The sequence below is a fragment of the Pollachius pollachius genome, assembly GCF_949987615.1.
Source record: "Pollachius pollachius genome assembly, chromosome: 13".
Classification (NCBI taxonomy): Eukaryota; Metazoa; Chordata; class Actinopteri; order Gadiformes; family Gadidae; genus Pollachius; species Pollachius pollachius.
In genome coordinates this window covers 8,483,263-8,502,152 of record NC_136946.1, presented here as the reverse complement: position 1 = coordinate 8,502,152, position 18,890 = coordinate 8,483,263, and the positions used below count along the sequence as shown (strand labels likewise).

The following is an 18,890-nucleotide window of genomic DNA, read 5'->3' as shown; positions in this document are numbered from 1 at the left end:
AGATATATACATATTAAAGTTTAGAAAGTTTAGCTGAAAATATAAACTAACAATATACATACTATTCTCCTACAACATCAACATCCTGTAAAATTCCCATGCATTGGTTACCAATTGATAATCTTCTTAAAAAGTAGTGAAATAGTTTACTGAAACCTTAGAAGCAACACTTGAATGACGGAATACAAAAACCGTACCTTTCCATTTCATATTATAATAACCTGTTACAAATTATATAATCACCAACTTAATATTGAATATATAAACTCTTAACGGTTTTCTGCACCAATGTTTCAATGACATTCTGAAGGGGGCGTGGCCTATACGGCACCTAGGCGACGTCATCACAGCCAGTCTCATGTTTACGTGGAAAACATGGCGGCCGGGTTGCACTGACACCGCGGAGCTAGCCGCTAGTATTGGGACTCCCTCGCACACCTTAGGAGGTTTCACTCCATGGAACAGGCTTTTGGAGCAGAGGGTCTCGTAACAAGCATTTAGTAGTATTGTTGTGTCTTCTTATGAAGCAATTCCCCGTCCTGTTTCAGCAACTGGGACAACCGAAATGGAAGACGAGGAGAGGCAAAAGAAGCTAGAGGCCGGCAAGGCAAAGGTATGTGAATATAAGTTACTTCATCCGGACAAAGTTAATTAAAAGGTATCTTTCGTGCAACAACTTTATGAACGCTATCGTTATTTGAACGACTACCGGTTTGGTGTGTCAGCTGTCCTAAACCCGCGTCGCTCCCTCCTCCAGCCCCTGCTGTCATTCGCACTAAACATGCGCCCTGCTCTGACAGCTGAGGGTCTGGTCAGTAGTAGTAGTAAAAGTAGTAGTACGCTTGTTTAAACAGATGGGTTTTTGCTGTCACTGCTTGATCGTCGAGGTGCTGGTGTTTTCGTTGTAACGTTTTAAGGACAACGTTGTGTGTACTCATTCAGGTCAAGAATGTGTTATTACACCCTTGTTAATCAATGGCGTGTAAACGTCAGCCACGCGAAGACGATGGATCCTGTGTGACTGGATTTACGGGACGTGTCATCACTGGCTTTAGCAAGACAGATACCACTAAACGGGAATTACTTATGTATACTTCGAACCACACTATGCTTGTTATAGCTATACCATGCAGGGACGCCAAATGGCCTATGAAAAATGGCCTATGCTAATTGTCAACTATAACAAAGTCTAAGCCAACATATGCTATAATATGATGTATGAGCAGTGCAACGTTATTACACAAGAGCCTGACTATAAAACGGTCTCATTTGTGCATTTGCTTGTAAATAAATATGCTAATTATTTTTCATAATAAGCCTGATCTCAAATCAATCAAATAGAAGACAGTTGGTTATCCTACTGCGACCTTCACAGTAGAGCTTCAGCCATTCATTTACCAATAACTGTGTTATACATTTCTTTGTTTATTCCTATCTGCCACACCCTGGAATAATATATATTTGCAATACGTTGTTATAGGATGTTATAAGACGCAATGTTGGACCTATGAATAGTAATAATCATTGTGAATCGTTGTTTATCAATACAATTTATAATCAAGCGCTAAAGTGTTTTAAAAAGACAATTTCAGTAAACCTTTTATTCCATTAACCAAACCAACAGATCATCAAGAGACAAATACAATACTGAGTGCAGTACTGAGAAATATTTGTGTGTAGCCGGATTTTAAGATTCTCAATTTCCTGTGGGGGTCGCCTTGGATGTGACCTTGCATCTGTGCCGCAGAGTGTGGAGTAAAGTATCTCACGTCCCATTGGTCAGGATGTCAGCGTAACTTTTGCTGGAAAGACCTGCCAAACATGGGCTTAGTTGTAGTCTATTGCAGAACTTTAGTTGTGTTATAACAGCCCCTATGGTAACATCTAGTTACCATAGGGACGGCATGTGGCTCAGGAGGTAGAGCGGGTTGGTACTCGGAAGGTTGCTAGTTTGATCCCCATCTCCTCCTAGCTGAGTGTCCAGGTGTCCCTGAGCAAGACACCTCACCCTGACTGCTCCTGACGAGCTCGCCGTGTCCTTGCATGGTTGACACTGCCGTCGGAGTGTGAATATGTGCATGAATGGGTGAATGTTGGGCAATATTGTAAAGCGCTTCCGCTTTGAGTGGCCACTGGTTAGAAAAGCGCTAAATGAATGCAAGCACTAGACAGTCCATGAGCAAGATGCCCTAACCCTTATACCATTTCCTTAGTGACATGTCTCTACATAAGTCACTTTGGATAAAAGCTAAATGCTAATTTATTATCCAGGGTGATGGATGTAGATTACAGAGAGAAGGGAATTCAAACAGAGGGGGGCATTGCGGCACACCTATAAAGTGTCGCTTCATACCTATGGTGGATAACTACAAATATTTGGTTACTGTGTTTGATAATGGCTTGAGCTTTCAGGCTGATGCGGATGCCATTTCTAAGGTACAACGACGCCATTATGTGTTAAGAAATATTAATTTAATGTGTGCAGCAAAATAAGGACTCTGTTCTACCGAACTTCTATTGAGTCTGGTTGTGAGTAGTTTGGGAACTTGGGAACCTGAATCTTGCCAATAGGAATAGTCTTGTCATGGTAGCCAGTTATGTTATTGGGTTGAACCGAGCACAGCTCCCTGACTGTTACACTCGGCAGGTGTTAGGGAAGACCCATGCCATACTGGACTGTAGTGACACCCCCTGCAGAGTGAGTTAGCTCCTCTATGTCCAGGTAGAAGATAGAGAGGTTCAACAAATAGGACTTTACATTTCAAAGACTCTTTTGTTTGCACTGCAATTAGTTGGCAGAATTTGCACAAATGATTGCATTAGCATTTGTTTCACTCTGCGATTTGCTCATCTTTTGGCTTCACATTATATGATCTTGCGCTGTATTGTTACTGTTTTGTTGTGACTATGTCCTGTCTGCTAGGTTAAAATAATCCCAGTGGGGTAATACAATTTGACTTGATCTAGCGTTGTCGCATACCTTTGCTCTCATAAAGTCACACCACACCAGCCAATTAGCTTTATTTATTTATACATTTTATATATTTAAATATGCTTAGCTTTATTGGTTCAATTAGCCCAATTAGCTGTGTAAGAAAACATCAAGAGAAACGGTGTGAACCACATATAGGCTGGACCATGACCTAGACGGGAATCAAACCCAACAGAGGGGTACCGAACATATGTCCTGTGTCTCTGAACAAACCCTTTTTTACACGCTACTTTCATTATCTCTCCCAGCTGTGCCCCTATACAATAACACAATGGATTCACAGCGACCCCTTTAAAAGAGCTTTGGGTCAAGTATTGAATCCCGAGTCTGAGAAAATGAATGCACGGTTCACTGGTTTTAAAGGTCAGTGTCAATGTGGGACGGGGGCAGACACATTGGGAAGCAAGGCAGGCGTTTATCTAGTGTTGCCTCTGGACCTGGCTAATCCTTTTGGAGACTGTTAATCGTGATTTGCAAGGCGATTAAAGTCCTGTCTGTTTGTTAGACAGAGTGGTAGCCAGCGATGTCCTGCACATTATATTGATTAACTGAACTTAATGCCACTTGTATAACAAATTCCTTTTCATACAAATAGCCTCTATTCAATTCCTCAGGTAGACTCAGGTTTAAGGTAGATAATGGAGATAGTAATCAATGCATAATATCCTGTCCTGTTGGCATCCTTGAGCAAGGTGCCCCTGAACCCCTACCTGCTCATTAATAATGCTTTGGATCGCTTTGCAGCGCTGCTTTGGATAAAATAGTCAGCTGAATGACTAATCAATACCAAGTACTGGAATAGCTTCAGTAGCTCTGGCAGCAACTCAATACATGCTACTGTAAAGATAAGATGGCTTTAAAATAATTATCGTCTGCCTACTAGCCAGGATAACCCATAGCAGGACATAGCCCTGTCTTACGGTATCTAGCATGAGTAGTGGGTGTGAGATATCTGAGAAACAAAAAGGAAAAAACAAATTACAGTAGCATGAGAGCCCTGCCACACACTGTGTTAGCTAATGTAGCTCTCTCACTGGTGCCGTGACTGTGCACATTCACACTCTAGCCCTGGAAATCATTCACAACGAATAACCAAGCGCTATAGCATAAGCAGCGATGAGGCATTAGCTTGCTATAACTCGTAAAGTATATCATATATTTTTTGTAAGAATTTGCAGGTCTCCATTGACAACCTGAAAGTGATGATTCTTGATACTTATTGTAACAAATGCACTTATTGTAAGTCGCTTTGGATAAAAGCGTCTGCTAAATGCCCTAAATGTAAATGTAAATGATTCATGAAATATTTTAAGTGTGATCACTTGATCTGATCACACTTTGATGTGTGATCACGTCGATCCTACCTCCCTTATCACAAGCATAACAAAGCCATATTGTATCATATATATATAATTGTCACTACTCACGTTAATAATAATATTACTAATGTACCATATTTTTGTATTGGTTATGACATATTTATGAGTGATTATATTGAATATATTGACTATTTAGTCATTACAGCGCATACACTTGCAGTGGCCTCAGACACGAGTCACGTCCGCGTTGTGAATCTCGCTCGGTGACACGTATAGGACGACTGTGGACTTGAAACAAAAACAGACCTATTTGAGACCCTTAAAACAATGTTTGCAAACACAGCCTGGAAACAGCAGATGGTGTCCCGCCTTCCTTACGCCTCTCCCCCCAGATGGTGCTCAACCCGCGGTGTCTCCCAGACTCCACCAACACCCCTGCCCTCTCACTCCTCAACACATGGCTAGGCCCCGCTCTATCTGTGGCATGACCTCACTGTCACGCAGACGGCAAGCCCCGGTTCCTCTGAACCTCCCGGCTGGGGAACGATGGTCTTACTGGGGAAGCAACGCAGCAGATTTTTGTGTTTCAACCATGTTGCTTCACAAACTAAGAGCACTTCCTGTTCAGTGACATGGAGAATGAGGGCTCCCCATATAAGAGGCATGTCTCGACTCAATGATCGATCTGCGTTATCTCAGATCTTAAGGGCTTTATGAACAGAAATTGTATTCAGAAATGTGTCTCCCCACAGCGAAAGATCTCTATTGGATCTACAATAAGTGTTCGGATCCTGTTCAAGGTGCAGTTAAGAGGAAAACGTTGGAAGCTTGCTGTTACCCCTTAATTCTCCAAAAATGCAAATGATCCACATTGTATGCCCGTGCTTTTTTAAAAGAGTTTCCTAATTTGGCCTGTGAGACTTTTTTCATCCTTGGGGTGTGAATGTTGGAAGACATGGCACCTGTGAGAGGTGGGCCCACTTGTGGGGGTTTGTGCTACCTGTGGTTTCACACCATTAGACTCGGTGCTCTCCTCTGGGCTGGAGCCTCGGGCCCGCTCTGCACTCGGTGTTCCCTCAAGCTGAAGGCCTGAACGCTCTCTGTGTTATGTAGACATTAACGGTAAATCTGAATGTTCAGAACATTTTAAATCAATGGAACACTGCAGATTTAAAAACAGAGGGTGTACTACACAGTTCGTTAATGGGTGACTTTGGAACTGGTATTTGTTGAACCAAAAACAAAAAGTGATCTGGTTGGAATGTGTTGGCCCTCCATCCCCATGTCTTGTAGAAAAATTAGTGAATGTGACAAGACTGAACCAATGGGGAGATTCTAGGGAGGATTTAAGTACCCTTGAATCCCTCTCATCTTAACCCCTTTGACCCGTCTTACTAAAGCGATGTGCTTTGAAGTTTTTATATTTAAGTGCAAGTTAAGCCTGCTAGGTTGTACTCATATTGATAATTATCTCAATCTCCCTATGAAGCAGTGGAGTCAGAAGTATTTCCTGATAATGACGTATAGTAAGTTACGTAAAAGGGAAAGTGAGAATTTCTGTTAAATAAGAAATCAAGTGGCCTGAGGTACATTTTAATAAATTATAATCAACCGGTTCAGAATCTTTTTCAAAGGCTTGTGACCTCCTTTTAAGGTCTGAAATGTTTTTACTTTTTGTATATTTGTGCATTTCCCCACACATCACTCTCACCCAATATACGTCTGCCCTTAATATCAAAGTCGTACGCTTTGCACCACATGAAGGGAGTTGTAGTTGTATTGCTCATGGCTTCAAATCAGTCTGTTCTTATGTATAGAAGAACCTTCCAGGGGACCTTTTCAAGGTCTTTTTCTGCAACTGTTTTTTCTTTTTAAATATCACTTGCTTCCATGTCGGGAAACCCCTATCTGGTGACACCAACTTAACTTACGCCCGTACCCCAAAGTTAAGTCACTCTGCCGTAATCTATTTGTTTGCCAAGCTGTTTACGGGATTAACGCCTGGCGCAGCAACAAGCGTAGGTGGCCGGTCATATATAAACTGAAGGAGGGAGGACTCCCTCACTCGCTCGTTCACAGAGCCAGCGGACACGACTCATGGAGCACAGAATGTGGCGCTTGAATATCACTAAGCTGTGCAGCAGCACTGTGGGTACCGTTTGTTGGTTACGTAGCTGTCTGTTTTAGGATTGGACATGAGAGTAGGATTCTACGTTGTGGATCAAATGGCGGTAATGTGATGTAGCTTTATGCATAAAACCATCGATTTGGTTTTTGTTGCCCATTATCTTTTTGGAAAATTGAGATTGGTTATTATTGTTTTTTTATTTATAATCATATGTTTGGTCACTTTGTACAGCTTGCATGGAGGAAGACTTATGTTTGTGTTCAACCACTGACTGCATAAAGTAGCTTGTACCCTAGCGGTGTTTAACTCCTCTCCTCTCTCTTTTCTGCCCCAGCTGGCGGAGTACCGGCAGCGCAAGGCCCACGCCGACTCCCAGAAGAAACAGAAGAAGAAGAAGAAGAGGAGGCTGGATAAGGAAGAGGAGCCGGCCGGGGAGGAGGTGCACCCGGGGAGGGACGCCCGTAAGGTCATCCCAGGGGAAGTGGAAGAGGAGGAGGAGGAGGGGGAGGAAGGAGGGGCGGAGCATGAAGAACAGCCGGCGCCGGGGGAGGAGCTACCCGAAGGGGGAGGGGTCAGGGGGGATCCTGACGTTCCCAACACGACGGAGCTGACGTTCTCTAGGACCCTGCGGAGCGGCGAGACGGTCAAGCACGACCAGACCTACACCATCGAGGTAGGAGAGTGGCTGTAACTAGGACACCTGGCTGGCAGACGGGCCTCATCTTCTTACTTCCTCTCCTGGTTTAAGTAACACCTGCTCATGTCTGGCAACGGTCCAGAGGGCAGTCAGGAGCGACTGACCGTACATGTAGGCCAGACGTCCGGTTGTGGTATAAAAAGTTGACGTAAACACATTCTCAGACAGTCAAACCAAATATAACGAGTGGTTGTCCTTGATTGTTGATTTTCGCCACGTTGCTGTTGATGTTGTGGAAAAGTGGGGAGGACTTATTTTATTTATTTATTTTTAATCCACTTAAAGAGTGCTAATTTAATTGTTAATTAACCCAGATGAGAAAATGATCCTGTCACATATTACAAAATGCATAGGACTGCAGGATTACTAAGTAAATATTGTTAATCCTCACTACAACTGAAGAAAATGCCTTGTGTTATTGTGCTGGATTTCTGAATTGTCCAATGTACTCTTGGCAGGATAACGATACATTTTTATGTAGCGTTTATGTCTGCAAACATTTAATGATGCAAGCATAGACTTCTTGTGCAGACGATGTCATACAATTCCATGTCTGTCAGACCCCCTTTTGAATGTTTCTGTGTTTTTAATGATTGATTCACTCTTCCTATTGATGCAGTGGGTGGTGCGTTAAGGCCACCTTGTTAACTGCCATGGTAACATGGATGGTGGTGTAACTAGCCATGCTACTGAAGCTATAATTTACATCAGATGGTCTTGGAAGCCTAACCTGCTGTCATGGTGATCAATTCAAATCCAGTGCGTTAATTAGTAGAAACTCTTTTGACTGCGTTTAAATTCTGCAGTACAATTATGTTGTTTTATGTTTTGGGGTTCATGAGGGACCCTCAAATTTAAAGTTATCTGGAAGGTGCACTTTAAATTCTTTAAATTATGATCTTGCGTTTGTGTTTTTAAAATTAATGCTAGTTGCTTTAATCTAAAAAAAAACGTCTGTAGTTGATGGAGGAACGAAATGTATCTAGAATGTTTTCAAAGGTGCATAATTCTCAAGGCTGACTGAGGAAAAAAAAAAGCTGTGTTTTGCTGTAGGAACATGACATTTGATTCTGCCTTTTGTGAAGAGAATGTCAGGCAGTCATGGACAAACTAACAGCGTAAAGATCCATTAAAACCCATGCACTCCAGTGTTGGTGAAATGTGGCTCACTGTGTGCTTAATGCCCGAGCAGCCCTCACACACACACACACACACACCTATATGTGTGTTTGTGTTGTGTGTTTGTGTGTGTGTGTGTGTGTGTGTGTGTGTGTGTGTGTGTGTGTGTCACCCCACGGCGTTTGTAGTGGTTCTTTTTTCCCTGAAAGCTTGTGAGGGTTGTTGAACTAGTACTAGACTACCGGTTGCCCTGGTAACAGACAATTGCCGCTAAATGGGTTGCGTTGCCACGTTGCGTGTGTGTGTGATGTGACCCTCGGCCGAGTCACTGCAACGGACCAGACAGGTTGAATCACGAAGGACCCCTGTTCTCGTGGATGTACTTCGATGTGTGTGTACTTCGGTGTGGGTGTACTTCGGTGTGGGTGTACTTCGATGTGTGTGTACTTCGATGTGTGTGTACTTCGGTGTGGGTGTACTTCACTGTGTATTCAGAACGGGGTGCCCTTGAGGCAAGACTAGGTGAGCTTCTAGGTTTGGCAGGATTAGATAAATGATCCTGACCCGACAGGTAACAAATATCATGGGTAGAATTTAGGGTTGATGTTATCATTGATTCTCGGGTGTTCTTGGAACGTTTCCGTCGATGTCTGACAGACAGTGCAGTCTTTTCTTTGAACCGCTATTCATCCGTGCTATACTTAAGTGACCGTCTGCAGTGGGAAAACTAGAGTGAAAATGGTTAGCCTTGTGTATACAATTCTGGTTATAACGTGTATGTCGTACAATGTTTTATTGCTAAAAAAATAAAAAAAAATAAACTGTTGAGTATTGTCCCTACCCGATGTGAGTAGTTGGACTAGTGACATGTTTTTTAAGGAAGTCAATTTGGTTAAACTGCTCTATAACCAAGCACCTTTGTTTTTGATCCATGCCCGTCTCAATTGGTCGTGTTCTCGTCGGACTGTTTTTGTTTTTGAGCTCTACACTAGTTGCTGTTGATTTTCCATTGAGGCTCTTGGTTGCTGCTAATCCTGCGGCAGCAGACAGGGAGCTGGGGAGGGGGGGGAGGTTACCGTAGCAACCGACACGGCCTTAAAGTTCCATCATAAGTCCTTTCACTAGTGCCTGCGCGAGCCATAGATGTGTTTGAAAGCAAAGTAGCTATGCGCTGTCTTCCTGTGTGTGTGTGTGTGTTTGTGTGTGTCAGACTCGGACACGTTGTATCTAGAAGCTGTTACAAATTAATGTTGTGCCTTGTCTACTTTTGTGTGTAACTAGGGCATAACGCTGTGTCACGTTGTCATTGCTGATTGGTTGGTTGGAAGTGGCAGATTTCTTGATTTTTTTTTTTAGATTCTGCTGTTGGTTAAAGACCAAATTCCCAGGGATCTTGAATATCAATTTTGAACATGAACAATTTATGTTTGCATTATTTTTTGGCATAAATCTTCTGTTGTACGCATTTCATTTATCTCTATTTGACGTTCCTCACCAACTGGATCTCTGGAAAAGATTTATTGTTGTTTTGCTGCTTTCTAAGACTTGGAATCAAGCCTGTTTTTTTTCGATGCTGTACGTATTATACTGTCAAATGGTGTTATTGTGGTGCAGTCTTGATTTTTGACATCCGCTGTTTCCTGTCTCCTTTTTTCCTCTCTGCAGCCAGAAAGCGAGGTCTCCACCACCGCCGACGACTACTCCTCCGAGGTTAGACCAAACAGCGAGGACAACGGGAAACAAATCAGAATATAAAGAGGATTTTGTGTGACGATTTGCATTTGTTATTTGTTTCCCTTCCCTTGTGAGGCAACAAATACAAGGAAAGCTGATTCAGAAGAGCATTGCATCAACAAATCCATTTGAAATGTATATTTGATCAGCATGTAGCATAGCTGGATCCAGCCTCGTTAAAGATTAATTACTGGATTGTTATGTTTCACGTTGATTGCATAAAAAAATCCGGAGTGCTCTCTGTGTTAATTCAACATAATTAAACAAGATGCTAGGTACATACATTACAAAACTACACCAAGTGGCCTTTTTTCCTGCAGAATCTTGTACTCTGACCGACCGTATTGTGAATTAACAGGTCAATGGCTGCCATGTGACGACAGTGAACCTCATGACGTCTTCTGAGGAATTTATCTGGGTACAGTAGAGAAAAGACAACCCCTCTGCTTCGCGGGGGCCTAAATCTAAACGCCAAACCTCTTGTTATAACACTTACCTTCCTTCCGCTTGCCCACTCTTTCTCCTCTACGTCGTCTGCTGTTATCCACTAACCAATGTTTTTTTTGTACTGTTTTTTGTAATTTGCGCATTTGCCCTACGCCGGCACGCTTGTGAGAACAGGGAGTCCGAAAGGAAGTTGCGCACTCGAGAGGGGGAAAGAAAACCCGATGCAGACCCAAGTAGTTTTCCTTGTGTTATTATATTTTTTGCACTGCTACATCTCTCAGGGCGATTTGTGCCCTGAGAAGAGCTTAAGACGTACCAGCGGTGCATCGTGACATTTCAGAAGGAGTAAATTGGCGGTGAGGCCGGCAGGAGAGCAGAGCCTAAGAGGGCGACAGGAGCTGAGGAGAGATGCGGATGGTTTGGACAGAGGGCTTCAGTGAGGGAGTGAGTGAGTGTGTGGTGGTGTTACGCAACCAGCACCCTCTATTGGCTAGTTTCAAGGTGAAGCAGAAGAAAACCAGACTGAGGATGAATGAAATGAAAGAAAGAGACGTTACGCTGTTGTTGTTTGGTTAAAGGTAGCCGTGACGACAGGTTGCGTTGTATTCAACTAAGACAACTTTGTGATCAGGTGTGGAGTGATAATTCATATTGAAGCGCACACTGTGAAGTGAAGTGGCGCGCATAGAAGAAATGTGATGACGCATTTATGAGTCGAATAATTGTCACAGGACAAAGCGTAGGAGGGCCGCCTCAGCAGACCCTTCAAGATTTTGATCAGAACACTTCCGCCTAACCCGACTAATGCCTACAGCACCGTGCCAACCGGCACCTAATCCTTATCACACTATGCTGCGGCTCAGACACTAACACATCTCCAGCTGTTTGCTGAGACCCTCCAGCACATCACTATGATAATCAGCTGTGTTTTGTGTTTTGAATCACAATGGATACTCCTGTCAATACTGATTTTCTGTTAAGCTTGCTCCACGCAAATAACCCCCGAACCTTAACCCGTTCTATATATATATATCTCTGCCCTCAGGTCCCACTTGGAAAAGAGGTGCTTCCCAACAATTAATTATTTTTTAACCTGTATAAATAAAGTCAATTGACTTAATCAACTGATTCCAGGAGGAGGTGGACGCGCTGCACCTGATGACAAAGGGGGCCAAGATGGATGACATGGAGGACGAGCTGGCCGCCAAGTCCCAGGCCGTGGAGGAGCTGAGCCGCGAGCTGGAGGAGATCAGGGCCTGCTTTGGCAGCGATGGGATACACCAGGTACCTGATCTGTCCGGTTTGGACGTTTACATTGGTTTATTTGGCCCTGATCCGAAGTGACTGACGTTAAGGGAGGCTGGGAGCGAACAAAAGTGGGCTGTTCGTCCCTCAGCTCAATCCCCAGTGTTGCTAGTTTGTCTGTAGTCGTCTTGCTTGAAGACGACTACAGACAGACTAGCAACACTGGGGATTGAACCCAGTACCTTTGAGGGTCGAACAGACCCATTTTTTTGATTTTTATATCTTTGATTGGTCTGCTAAATAACTAAATAGTAAATAACCAATCCTAAGTAATGCATGATTCTTCTCGTGCATTCTTGTGCTTGTTTTGTAGTGTACTCTGGGATATAACTCGTTATTTTGTAGCCTTTGCAATTTTATGCAAAATAATCGGTGGTCCTTACACGCTTGCGCTCTTGCCCTGCAGCTGCAGGACTTTGAGGCGGCTCTGAAGCAGAGAGACGGCATCATCACCCAGCTCACCTCCAACCTGAAGCAGGCCAGGGACGAGAAGGAGGACATCATGAGGGAGTTCCTGCAGATGACGGAGCAGAGCCAGAAGCTGCACATCCAGTTCCAACAGGTGAAGGGTCTTCCCCAAGCCGGCCTGTTTACAAGAGTGCTCTCCTTCAAACTTTTTGCGTTCTCGTTGAGGAAGTCTTAAATTCACGGCGGTCGTTGTCATCTCTCAGTCCTGCTAACTATGATTATAGTTAATTGAATACTTGAAACTTTATTGGATGGTGTTATGGATTTATTATGTTAGTTTAGACACTCCTTGGACCTCGATTTTTCATTTTCATTCCATTTTCCAGTGATGAGCAGCAACTTCAAGCATCAAATATCACCTGAGTCTGAAACATTGTGGACCTGTGTAATAAAATTAGTGGAGCAAGGCATTAACACTACCAGTAGTAGGGGTTAAATTCCCATGTTAAATTTGTATGCACTTAAAGGTGATGTAGGTAGGATTTAAGAGCTTTGAGTGTAATTAGTGAGAAAAGGCATGGCCTTCTGTTGTGAAACAACAAAATGCTAATAAAATTACTGTTACACTAGAAATGGCATTGCCACCCTTCAGCTATTAGTGTGTCAATGCGCTGGCGGGAATATTTTAAAATGGCCGCACCTGCCTCTGTATCAGCAATTTAGATTTGAGATGGCTAGTTTCTGATCAGTCAGGGCATCATATCCATGATTGTTTCAGGAATCTTGCCTGTCAATCATAGGGGCTCGAAATCCATTACTTTGCAATGGTGTAGAAACTCGGAGAGTGAAGGGATGTTTTTTTTATGTTGTGTAGATGCCCGCTTCTCTACCCTCTCTATAATGCTTTGTGTAAAAACAGCCACCAAATGGCATCTCATGTATAGGAACCGGAAATCTCATTGAGAATAGAATCTCATTTACATGAGAGCCTTCTAGACATTTACACCATCAAACACAAATATATGCATAAAATCATTCTTTGTTTTAAACGTATATGAAGTGTTTTTAAGTACCTTGGAAGCACTTGAAATAAAATGTCTCATTGTTGACACACCCACGCACCTGTTGAGCATTCATCATCCACGCTTTGCTCGTCGAAGCTAACCCCTCCCCGACCTGTCTCGGTGGTGTCCCCCCCCTCCCCCTAGCTGCAGGCTGGGGAGACCCTGAGGAACACCACCCACAGCAGCACGGCGGCGGACCTCCTGCAGGCCCGCCAGCAGATGGTCCAGTACCAGCAGCAGCTGGAGGACCTGGGAGCCCAGGTCCGGAGCAGGGAGGAACACCTGCTGGGGGTCTCCAATCTAGAGCAAAAACTCAGCCAGATGGAGACGGTAAGACCACGGCTCCCCAGACCTGGAGACCATGACGATGTGTTGTCTCAATGTTGGTTAAAGGTCCCATGTTATACCACCAGGTGTGAGTGGGATTAGCCGTTACAAGCCGTTTTGGAAATCTGCCTCTTCTGACATCACAAGTGGGCGTGTCCACCTAGATGTGTGCTGGATAGATCAGTCTACCAGCCTACCCAGTGGACTGTAGCAAACGTTGCTCATCTATCTGTAATGCATCTAGGTGGACACGCCTACTTGTGATGCCAGAAGAGGCAGATTTTTAAAACGGCTTGTAACGGCTAATCCCACTCACACCTAGTGGTATAATATGTCACCTTTAATTATTGCTCTGTCTTCATGACCCTCTGTTACTCTCTTCCCCTCTCTCTCCTTTTCTGCACAACCTCTCTCCCCATCTCTTTCGCTTTTTGTTTATTTTCTCTCTCTGTGTCTAATATAGTTAGTTGTTAATGGCTTAGGGCTATGTTAAAGGAATACACAGGGAAATCTGTATATTGGTTATTTGATGTCTTGCACTGATTCAGAGGAGTCCTCAAGTTCAAATTCACCATGGTTGGTCCAAAATTGGAGTACCCTTGTTTAGCTTTTGCTTTTTGTTTGCTGCATCCATTGACTTGCAGAGTAACAATAGCTCAGGTCTTGTTGGTGTGAGGGGACTTAATTTTAATGCTTTTAATTACTTTCCAAAGATTGCCAAGGGGTTCAGAATAGTCACTCATTCAAAACGAATGCCAGGAACAACACAACCAGATTGTTGTTTGGCTACAGACACACCGATTATTCTGCACTGCTTTCGGCGCTGTCATTATTAGTCACTGAATGATACGCCACTGACACCTTATTCTCTGCGCAAAGCAACCAGCTAGAAGCAGCTGATGATATAAAAACACAGCGACGGAAATACTGCCAAATTATGTGTGGTTTGTAGAAAAACTACAATCTTGTTGTGATTTTACTGGCACTTTTTTTCAATGAGTGACTGTAAGTAATTTAAACTGTATACCCCTCACATGGGCAGAAGCTAGGCTACTGTAACTCTGCAAGTTAAACTATGAGGAATTTTGAATTAAACAACTCGGCAGGGCACTTGCCAATTTACAGATCTTTCGGTGTATCCCTTTAATCTAGATTTAAGAATGAGATTGCTTTGGAATGTAACTTATTATAACATAAACAACTCATTCTTGTGTTTTCAGGCTGGCCGAAGATCGGAGGAGACATTTGCACAGAAGCTGAGTGAAAAAGACTCGTTGGTAGCGGAACAGGAACACCTGATATCAGGCCAGGAGCAGTCATTGGCTGACCTGAAAGCTCAGCTCGCACTTTTGTCGAGGGCTAGCGAGGAATCGTTTGCCCAATCGCTCAGAGACAAGGACCTACTGATCTCGAAGCAGAATGCAATAATCTCAGAGCACGAGAGGTCTCTTTCCCTGCTTCGGGATGAGCTGACCCAGGTAGCAAGGAGCGGGTCCCCGACAGACGCCCAGAGCCAGAACGAGAAAGATGCGCGCATCGCAGAGCAGGCGAGGGTCGTTTCAGAGCAGGAGCGCTCTCTTGCTCAACTCGAGGAGCAGCTGAAGTCCTCGGAGAAGCGCCTGAATGAACTTTGCCTAGTGAAGGATCAGGCGCTCGAGAGCTGCCAGGGGGAGCTGGAGAGCACCAGGGTGGATCTGGAACGCTGCAAGAGTGGGTGGGACGATTCCAAGGTGGAACTAGAGAATGGGGTGAGAGAGTTAGAACGCTGTAAAGATCAACTACTGAATTGCACGGTGGAAATGGAGAAAGGGCAGACGGAGTTGAAAAGCTGCAAGGATGAATTTGCGAATTCCAAATTAGAATTTGAGAAAAGAATCATAGACCTGGAAAGCTACAAGAAACAACTTGAGAATTCCAAATCAGAACTCCAGACGGAGTTGAAAAGCTCTCGTGACGAATCGCAGGATTCCAAATCGGCGCTGGAGAAGGGGACGAGGGAGCTGGAGAGCTGCAGGGAGGAGCTCGCCGCCTCCCGACAGAAGGAGCGCACGTCGTCCGGCGAGATCATGCAGCTCATGGGCACCGTGGAAGACCTCCAGAAGCGCTGCCACCAGGGCAGCCTGTCGGAGGGCGACGTGGTCCAGAGGATGGAGGAGGAGTGCCTGCGCAAGCTGGAGCGCCTCAGGGCGGAGCTGGACGAGATGTACGGCCAGCAGATCGTCCAGATGAAGCAGGAGCTCCAGCTGCAGCACGGGGCAGCGGTGGAGCGGCTCAGCCAACGACACGGGGCCGAGCTCGACGCCCTGAGGGCCCAGGAGGAACGGCGACGCTTTGACGTCGACGAGCTCAACGCCAAGTTGGCCGAGCTGCAGGGGACCCTGCAGGAGTCGCAGGCCGTGCACGGGAGAGCGCAGGACGAGCTCCACGGGCTGGCGCAGGAGAAGCTCGGCCTGCAGGCTCAGGTGGAGGATCTTCTCCGAGACCTGCGGCAGGCTAAGGACGTGGCGGACAAGGCCTCGCACAACCTCACGCTCAGCAAGGGAAGCAGGCAGACGGAGCTGCAGCACCTGCAGCGCATCAGCGACGGCCTCCGGTGCCAGCTGGAGGCGGCCAAGGAGGCGGCGCTGGAGGTCGAGGCCAAGCACGAGTCGGAGGTGACCAACTACAAGATCAAGCTGGAGATGCTGGAGCGGGAGAAGGACGCCGTGCTGGACCGCATGGCCCAGTCGCAGGAGGCGGAGCTGGAGCGGCTCAGGACCCAGCTGCTCTTCAGCCACGAGGAGGAGCTGATCCTGCTCAGGGAGGACCTGCAGCGGGAGAGCTTTCTCAACACGGAGAACCTTCTGAACGAGGCGTCAGTCAGGCGGGAGCGGGCCCTGGAGGAGCTGCGGGCCACGTACGAGGAAAAACTGGGATCTCTGGGGAAAGAGACGGCGGTGTTCGCCACGGAGCGCGCCGAGCTCCTGGAGCAGATCCTGGTGCTGAAGGGGGACTTGAAGACGGCGCAGAGCAGCTCCAGGGCAGAGGAGTTGGTGCAGCAGCTGCAGGAGCTCCAGGTGGAGGTGGTGGAGTTGAGGCAAGGGGCGGAGCAAAGGGGTAAAGTGGAGAGGGAGTACAAGGCACTACTGACCAAGGTCGAGACACTGGAGAACGAGGCGAGGGAGAAGGAGGAAGGTTGGAGGAGCAAACTTGAAGAGAAGGAGTCGGAAAATCGGACGTTGAACGAATCCAACACTGTTTTGAAAAAAGAGATTAACCTGGCGAATGAAACGGTGCAGTCTCTCACTTTAGAGAGCAATCAGAAGGTGCAGGAATTTGCCAAGCTCAGGGACGAGATAGAGAAGCAGCGCACAACTTATTCGTTCGCCGAGAGGAACTTTGAGGTGAACTTTCAAGAGCTCAAGGGGGAGTACACCTGCCTCATTCAGGCCAAGACACAGCTGGAGGTGAGGACACTGAAGGAGACACTCGAGTTTGAGGCGAAAATCGCCAGCCTGCAATCTCAAGTTCGGGAGCTGAAGGAGGGGGTGGAGGAGGAGGAGGAGGAGAGCGGTGGACAGGTCAAGAGGGAGGGACGCGGAGACAGAGCCGACGCACTGATGGAAAAAGACACTACTGAATTAATGGAGAAGCTCAACGCCATCTCCAACGAGAAGGAGAGCCTGATCGCTCGGCTGTCTGACGTCACGGACAAGCTGAGCTTTTCCGAAGGCAAGCTGGAGCGACTGAAGGGGGAGCTCTTGGAGATCCACCAGGAACACGGGAAGGTTCTCGCCCTGAACAAGAGCCTCGCTGCGGGGCTGGAGAGGGAACGGGACGCGGCGACGGACACCAAGAAGGAGGGAGAACCGCGGCGGCGCTGCAAACCCCAGCACCGCGCGTCCGCGCCGGCCGAGCCCGACGCCTCGGCCGCCCACCAGCGACGGATCGAATCCCTGCAAGGGGAGGTCGAGTCCCTCTGGTCCCGCCTACAGGCGGCCGAAGCGGAGCGAGCCCCCCAGGTGCCGCACAGGCTCCTCCCGCTGCAGACCACATCGCCCACGGCAACGTCAGGGGACGGACCCCCACCCCCACAGAAGCCCCCAGCAGCCCCAGCCTCGGGGTTGGGGTCGAACAGGCGCAAGAGACGGCAGCGGTCGAAGCAGGAGCGCAAAGCCACCAACACCACCACCGCCGTCGCCGCTCTGGCAGAGGGCAGCAGCAGCAGCATCAGCAGAGAGGAGAGGCAAAGGGGGGAAGAGGAGGCGGAGATGGAGATGGAAGAGGAGGAGGAGGTGGAGGAGGAGGAGCAACAGGAGCTCTTGCTGGCAGCAGCAGAGTTGGGGAGAGCTGCAGAGCCGGCGGTGGGAGCCGGGATGCAGAGCGAGGCAGCGTCTCGCTCGACTCAGAGGCGAGGCGCCGAGGAGGGCTCGGCGGACCGCTGCCAAGGAGACGCAGAGACCAGCATCACCAAGCCGGTAGGTGCTCGCACGCCTCTGCTGCTGCCGCCGCTGCCGTCCTTTTCAGCATTAATAACCCCCGCCATCCACCGCCTCATCTATTCAGTCTTCATAAGTCTTTTAAAACGGCATGTCAGGGCTGTCGCAGAGGAAGCTCTTTTCGTTCTTATTTCTCCTGCACGGATACCTGTTACACTACGGTGTTGAGAGTTGCCTGCATTGCTGTGAATGTGACACACACACACACACACACACACACACACACACAGAAGCCGTTTTGTGAGGTACTTTCATTGTACCAGCTTATTCCTTTTTTCCTTCACTGTAATGAGCCCCGTTTAAGCAATCAACACTGGCAACACAGCGTCTAGAGTAATCGTGTTAAGGGGTTAAATACTGCTCTTCATTAAAAAGAAGCACGCTGTCGCCGGGTGCTTTTAAGTGCCAAGAAGGGGTTGTTATTTTTCCGATAGTTAATTGGTGACGATATGCAAATTCTTGAAGCTTCGGGAGGTTCTCACTCAAATCCGTGACACAGCTTCAGGTTTTTCGGTTTTGAAATGCAAACCAAATGTTACGCAATCCCTTTCCCTCACCCCATAAAACCTAACAGCCCTATGGCAAATATTGTGGAGATAAAAGGTGCAGAGTATACAGCCAGACAGCGTGCAATATTAATATTCTTCTAGCCATTGTAGCCTGGTTCCCAAAGCTGGTACGAAGTGTCTGATTAAAACGGACTTGGAGGCAAACTGAGATATTGAGCGTTTCCTGGCTATGAAACATTTGTGTTTTAAAGGTATGGATTGTGGTGTCCCTGCAACTCCGTAAGGGGTTAAGGACAATAAAAATTGTTACCCTGATCAATAGAATAATGTTTCTCTTTATCATGTTTTTCTACACCTCCTGCC

At 46.4% G+C, this 18,890-nt stretch overlaps 1 protein-coding gene across 5 annotated transcripts in view; it reads left to right on the top strand.

The window, feature by feature from the left end:
• The first annotated feature begins 382 nt into the window (after nt 1-382).
• The window catches only part of akap9 (A kinase (PRKA) anchor protein 9), a 75,288-nt gene continuing 56,780 nt past the window's right edge, over nt 383-18,890 (top strand). For 4 of the 5 annotated variants that reach the window (XM_079749538.1, XM_079749539.1, XM_079749537.1 and 1 more), the window contains exons 1-8: nt 383-613; nt 6,774-7,112; nt 9,921-9,965; nt 10,348-10,407; nt 11,571-11,720; nt 12,148-12,303; nt 13,358-13,543; nt 14,761-17,997. In XM_079749538.1, coding sequence (XP_079605664.1) covers nt 566-613; nt 6,774-7,112; nt 9,921-9,965; nt 10,348-10,407; nt 11,571-11,720; nt 12,148-12,303; nt 13,358-13,543; nt 14,761-17,997 — 4,221 coding nt within the window. In that variant the 5' untranslated portion in view covers nt 383-565. The remainder of the gene's footprint in view (nt 614-6,773; nt 7,113-9,920; nt 9,966-10,347; nt 10,408-11,570; nt 11,721-12,147; nt 12,304-13,357; nt 13,544-14,760; nt 17,998-18,890) is intronic. The other variant, XM_079749536.1, reaches the window with a different exon arrangement.